Source organism: Nannospalax galili, unplaced genomic scaffold, assembly GCF_000622305.1.
Source record: "Nannospalax galili isolate Female #2095 unplaced genomic scaffold, S.galili_v1.0 scaffold952, whole genome shotgun sequence".
In the NCBI taxonomy this organism is placed as follows: domain Eukaryota; kingdom Metazoa; phylum Chordata; class Mammalia; order Rodentia; family Spalacidae; genus Nannospalax; species Nannospalax galili.
In genome coordinates, this window is record NW_008331504.1 from 187,296 (window position 1) to 193,544 (window position 6,249).

At 44.8% G+C, this 6,249-nt stretch overlaps 1 protein-coding gene across 1 annotated transcript in view; it reads right to left on the reverse strand.

Moving 5' to 3' along the window:
- Positions 1-609: 609 nt before the first annotated feature.
- Positions 610-6,249, reverse strand: part of Znf184 (zinc finger protein 184) — a 22,488-nt gene continuing 16,848 nt past the window's right edge. Inside the window, exon 5 of the mRNA XM_008826630.3 lies at positions 610-3,109. Within this exon, the coding sequence (XP_008824852.1) occupies positions 1,161-3,109 (1,949 nt within the window). The 3' untranslated portion in view covers positions 610-1,160. The remainder of the gene's footprint in view (positions 3,110-6,249) is intronic.

The following is a 6,249-nucleotide window of genomic DNA, read 5'->3' on the forward strand; positions in this document are numbered from 1 at the left end:
CAAGTCATTTGTGAAGAGCCACAAGGAGCAACAACTAAATAAAGGAGTGGGCACTAATGTCTAAGCCAACTTTTCTTCCTAGAGTACACATTAAAAGCTAAAAAACTCAGTCCCAAACCCTGGGCCAATTAAATGAATCTCAAGTGCTACGTTGGCACCAGAATTTTGTGGCATTCCTCAGGTATTAGGGACTGAATGTGTCTCTCTAAATTCCCAAGTTAGAAACTCACTGCCCCATATGATGGTACTGGGAATGAGGGTCTGGCAGGTCCAAGGGTGACACTCTCAAGAACAGGATTAGGGCCTTTATACTGAACAGCATGCTTTTCCTCTGCTTTCTGCCAGGTAAGAAAACAGCTAAGTGTAATGAGGCGCTGGCCCTCTCCAGATACCAGCTCTACCAGTGGCTTGATGTTGAACAATGGTGAGAAAGTTCTGTTGTTTAAAATGTTTCTAGTTTATGTGTTACTGAACCCAAACTAAGGCACCAAGTGCAACCAGGGTTAAATAACATTAGTATGTGCTGTAAGAGCAGACCTCTGTAGTTGAAAATAATGCTTAAAGAAATAAACTAGGAGGGGAAATATGAATCACTTTTTGAGACAAAGATTCACTATGTCATCCAGCCTGGTCTAGAACTCCTAGGCTCAAGGGACACCCTCACCTCAGCCTCCTGAGTAGCTGGGAGGGTACACAACAATGAACTTGCTACTAAGTTTTAATAGTCACTGGAATTCAGCTTTATATGCAATTGAATTTGAGGTTATAATTTTTTTTATTAGAGACCAGTTACCTGAACATAAGTGCATCAGAGCAGGAGCACAACAGATCCCTAATCACTGAAGCACAAAAGTTCCCTCTACTAGCAAAACATGCATAAACACACATGAAGATTCAACGCAAAGTGTGGATGTATAAACTATTTAAGAATATGCTGTAAATATACAAAACTGAGTATAAAACTCCAAGCTATCTTCAAATCATCTATTCCAAATCTTTCAGAGGAAACTTAAAATGTCACAAAGTTGTTTAAGAACATACTTGGATTAGTTCGGCCAATGGCCTCTCGATTACAGTGCCATAGGAAAAGTTTAAGATACTTTAAACAGTTCCTCCCCCCACTCTGTCAGTACAAGCCAAAATGAACACAGGGGCTACAGTTACAATGTTCCCAGAGGAGCAGTACCAGGGTGCAGTCTCTGGTGTTTGGTAAGAGCAGAGCGATACCTGAAGGCTTTTCCACAGTCATCACACCCAAAAGGCTTCTCTCCTGAATGAATCCTCTGGTGCTGAATAAGGTATGCACTCTGGCTGAAAGTCCTCGGGCACTCACTGCAGTTGTAAGGTTTCTCTCCAGCATGAGTGCTCTGGTGCTCAGTTAGGTGCGTGTTCCGGCTGAAGGATTTGTCACATTCATTGCACTTATAGGGCTTTTCGCCTGTGTGGATGCGCTGATGCTGGGTCAGATGAGAGCTCTGGCTAAATGTTTTCTCACATTTACTACACTGATACGGTTTTTCTTCTGTGTGAGTTTTTTGATGCTGGGCAAGAGATGAACCGTGTCGAAAGGCCTTCCCACATTGGAGACACACGTAGGGCTTTGCTCCCGTATGAATCCTCTTGTGTTGTGTAAGGTGTACTTTCTGGTTGAAGGCTCTCCCACATTCGTTACACTTGTATGGCCTTTCTCCAGTGTGGATTTTCTTATGCTGAATCAGGGATGAGCCATAGCTGAAGGTTTTCCCACACTCATGGCACTGGTAAGGCTTCTCTCCAGTATGGATTCTTTCATGCTTAGCAAGCGATGAACTCCGAATAAAAGCTTTCCCACATTCCTTACAGTCATAAGCTTTTTCCTGGGTGTGAGTTTTCTGGTGCTGATTAAGATTTGACAAGTAACTGAAGGCCTTTCCACACTCACTGCACTCAAAGGGTTTTTCTCGTGTGTGGATTCTCCGATGCTGAGTAAGGGATGAGCAGTAACTGAAGGCCTTTCCACACTCACTGCACTTGTAGGGCTTTTCTCCCGTGTGAATTTTCAGATGTTGAGCAAGGGATGACCAGTAACTAAATGATTTTCCACATTCTGCACAATCGTAAGGTTTCTCCCCAGTGTGCGTTTTTTGATGTTGAGTGAGGTTTGAGTGCTGACTGAAAGCTTTTCCACATTCATTACATTCATATGGTTTTTCTCCAGTATGAATCATGTGGTGACGAATAAACGTTGAGGGCCCATTGAAGGCCTTCCCACACTCGTTACACTTATAGGTTTTCTCTCCAGTATGAATTTTTTGATGCTGAGTAAGGTGTGTGCTCCTGGTGAAGGTTTTTTCACATTCATCACATTTGAAAGGTTTTTCTCCTGTATGAATTTTCTGATGTTCCATAAAGTGACCTCTCTGGCTGAAGGACTTTCCACAGTCATTACAAGTGTATGGTTTCTCACCAGTGTGGATTCTCTGGTGCTGAACAAGATGGGTCCTCTGACTGAAGGCTTTCCCACATTCATCACATTTGTAGGGCTTTTCTCCAGTGTGAATTCTTTGATGCTGAGTGAGAGATGGGCCCTCAATGAAACCCTTTCCACACTGATCACATTTGTATGGTTTATCTCCTGTATGGATTCTCTGATGGTTTATAAGGTTTTCACTTCGGCTGAAAGCTTTGTTACACTCATTACACTTGTAGGGTTTTTCTCCAGTATGTGTTCTCTGATGGCGAATGAGGGCAGAGCAGTAAGTGAAAGCCTTACCACACTCACTGCACTTGCACAGCTTCTCCTTTTTAACCGGGCGGGCATTCTGTCTGGCACCTGTCCCGGAGGAAGCATGCTGTGGGGGTGCTACCTGCTGTGCTACCAAGCTTGAACTCAAACTGATGCTGCTTTCACAAGTGGGTGCTGTGTTCTCAGTTATTTTTATTTCCCTTGGCGGTCTCTGTTGGTTTGCCTGAAATTGCTCTAAACCGCCTTCAGGTTTCCAAGTTTCCAAAGCATTGGAGCTCCAGGACTCATTCCTTTTGTGTCTGTCTACTGTCTCTGATGACAGATTCACTTCAGAAATGCCCAGTTGTGGGTGTGACACATGGTTTTCAGGTCTTGTCTCCCAGTCTGAAAGAAAACAAAATGCCAGTATTCTCTGGACAGAGAAAAAGGAAAGTGCCATTGCTGGAAATAACCTAATCAAACTAAAAGTGAAGTCCTCTTCCGAGGGTTCTCAAGTACACGTCCCTATTAATTGGGAAGAAGGTTGGAAGGAGCCCAGGAGGTAAGTAAATTGTGAAGGTAGAACAAGAATGTCTACTTCAGTTTCACAGATGATCTCCAAGAGAATGACATCTATCGCGACAGAGGTGACCACAGAGACCACTAAGCGTATGCGGAAAAGGACTAACTCCAAAGGGTACAGTCTGAATTGAGACTCCTTGTTAACGAACAACAAAGCAAAAATCTGAGAACATGACTGAAAGACAGCACAAACAGGAAAGCCCACATTTGTCAGCCTGACACCATGAAACAATACTTCTATGGTTGCTAGAAATTAAGAGAGTTGTAAACACTAGAGGAAATAGTTTATAGTGAGGGAGGTAGCCCATGTCTAGCATCTTGGAGTCTGTCAAGAAATGCAGGACTGAGCCTTAGTAAGAGCGGAAGGAGCAAAAGCAGCAGCAGCAGCAGCACCAGGACGTGGGCATGAGATGGTGGCAGCTCTAAGAGCAGAGCTGAGGCCACAGGAACACACGAGAGCAAAGGGCGGAGGTAGGGAAGAACCCGAAGGCCATGGGAGAAAGTGGGGCGGACTAATTTAAGAAAAGCACTTAGTAGCAAACAAACAGCGAAAGAAACAAAAGGACAAGACAGCAGGCAGGCAGGAAGACTACCCACAAGACCAGCAATGACAACAGCCGGGAAGTCAACGCTGTCAGGTTCTGCAGAGGAAAGGCTCTATCTAAAGCATTCCTTCAGGTTTGCTGGTATCAGGAAGTAGGGTACTGTGAGCCCACTCACTACATGGTAAGCATGAGCCATGTGGCAGACCCAAAGCTGCCCACCCCCTCTACATCTGTCCCACAGATAATGGGATAGTTCTGCCTTACAACCACAGAACTTCTCCAGTAAGATAATCACTGCAACACAGCTTTGGCCATGGCCACCTATTTAAGAAGCACATTTTCATAGACAGGAATGCTACACGGGAAATGTCTACACAGATGTCCATAAAGAATATCTTCTGGCCAGCACTCGAGAGGCAGAGGCAGGTGGATCTCTGTGAGAGATTGAGGCCAGCCAGATCTACATAGTAAGTTCCAGACCAGCTGGGGCTACAGGGAGACCTGCCTCGTCTGGGACTGCTGAGATGGCTCAATGGGTAAGGTGTTTGCCACTTGACTCTGTGACCTGAGCTCAATCCCCATGAATGAAAGAACTGACCCCCAAAGGCTGTTTTCTGATTCCAGGTACAAGCCATGGTACACATGCCCCCTACTCTTGCCAAACACACAAAGCAAATAAGGCAAATGCAATAAGGAAAATCTTTGGGATGCACTGCAGAGAGAAGGGCGTGGAGACCACAGAGTCTCGTGTTGTTAAAAAGGAGAAAAGCACATGGAAGTAGCTGATCTCCAGTGAAGGTTGCAGACATGGCTGAACGCAGAGTGATGCTGACCATGACCAATGTCCCCACACTGTCATGTCCTCCACTAGATGGTCAAGAGAATTATCTAGGATAATGAATGAAAGATTAGAGAACATTCAAAAAACATGTTAACCACTAACACCTCTACCCAGAAAGTAATCCTCACTTTAATATCCACGAAATCCATGGGCACTGGCCAAAACATCCCTACAGCCAGGACACGGACAGCTAATCAAGGGTGTAGATAAACACGCTGCAGAACAGGGCAGAGCAGTGAGACAGAGCTCCTGCCAGGATTACAGATCACAACTCTGAGGGACAGTCTCCAAGATATCCATAAGGAAGAGGATGAGAAAAAGGATGGAATCCAGACCCTAACAGCCCCCCTATCTGCAGAGCTTCCACAAACTCTACTCACTTTATAGAGCCAACAGTGGCAAACTTACCAGTTGAGAAATGAGTTTGTTCTGAATGGACTAAGATGATTCCCAACTCTACAACTGCCGGGTCCCACTGCAGGAACAAAGGCAAAGGGCCAGCACTTTAATTATAGCACTCAGGACGCAGAAGTATTCAGTTCTCTCCCAGTTTGAGGCCAGTCTGACCTGGCTGTGGAACTGTCTCAAAAAACAAAGGAGGAGCTAGAGAGATGGCTCAGCAGTAACAGCACTGGCTGCCCTTGGAGAAGACCTGGGTTCAGGTCTTAGCACTTACATATACATGTGGGCAAAACATTAATACACGTAAATAATTATAAAAAATTAAACAAAATAAACAAACAAAGGTGGCCTGGTGGGCACTGAGAGGCAGTGCAGAGAGGTAACCCACAGGTGCCTAGACCCCAAGCCAGAGCTGCAGAGAGCCCAGCAGTGGATTAAAATGGTAAGAATTCCAGTCGTCTGGCAGCTCTCCAAGGACTGGTCACTAAGCACCTATATGACAACTTCCATAATCTGTACAGTACCAGAGAAGCCCCTGTGCTACACTGTACTTGAGAGAAATACAGTAACTAACAAATGGACTGATTTGAAGTACCAAATCTAACTGCTTATGCTAGCTATACTCTAAAACTCTATAAGATATGTACAATTGTTTCCTTAGAACATTTGTTAAATATTTTATTTATTATTTTTATTTTATGTGTATAAGTGCATTGCCTGTATGTAAGCACACTCCTGTCGTGTAATGCCCGAGAAGTCAGAAAAGGGCATTGGATCCCCTGGAACTGGAGTTACGGATGGTTGTTAGCCAACGTGTGGGTGCTGGGAACTGAATCCGAGTCCTCTCCAAGAGCAGCCAGTGCTCTTAACCGCTGAGCCATTTCTCCAGTCCCTCCTTTAAACATTCTTTTTTTTTTGGTCTTTTTGAGACAGGGTCTCCCTGAAGCCCCAGCTGACCTGGAACTCACTACTGAGACCAGGATGGACTCCGTCTCAGAGAGATCCACCTGCCTTTGCCTCCTGAGATTAAACGTGTGCACCACCATGCTCAGCTGTTTGCTTTGGTTTGGTTTTTCCTAAATGTTCATATATGAGTCATATTGGTGCCTCTTTAGGTGGGAACTACATGGCTAGGAGAGATGAGAGGAACATGGCTTGGATTGTGCTTAAAAACT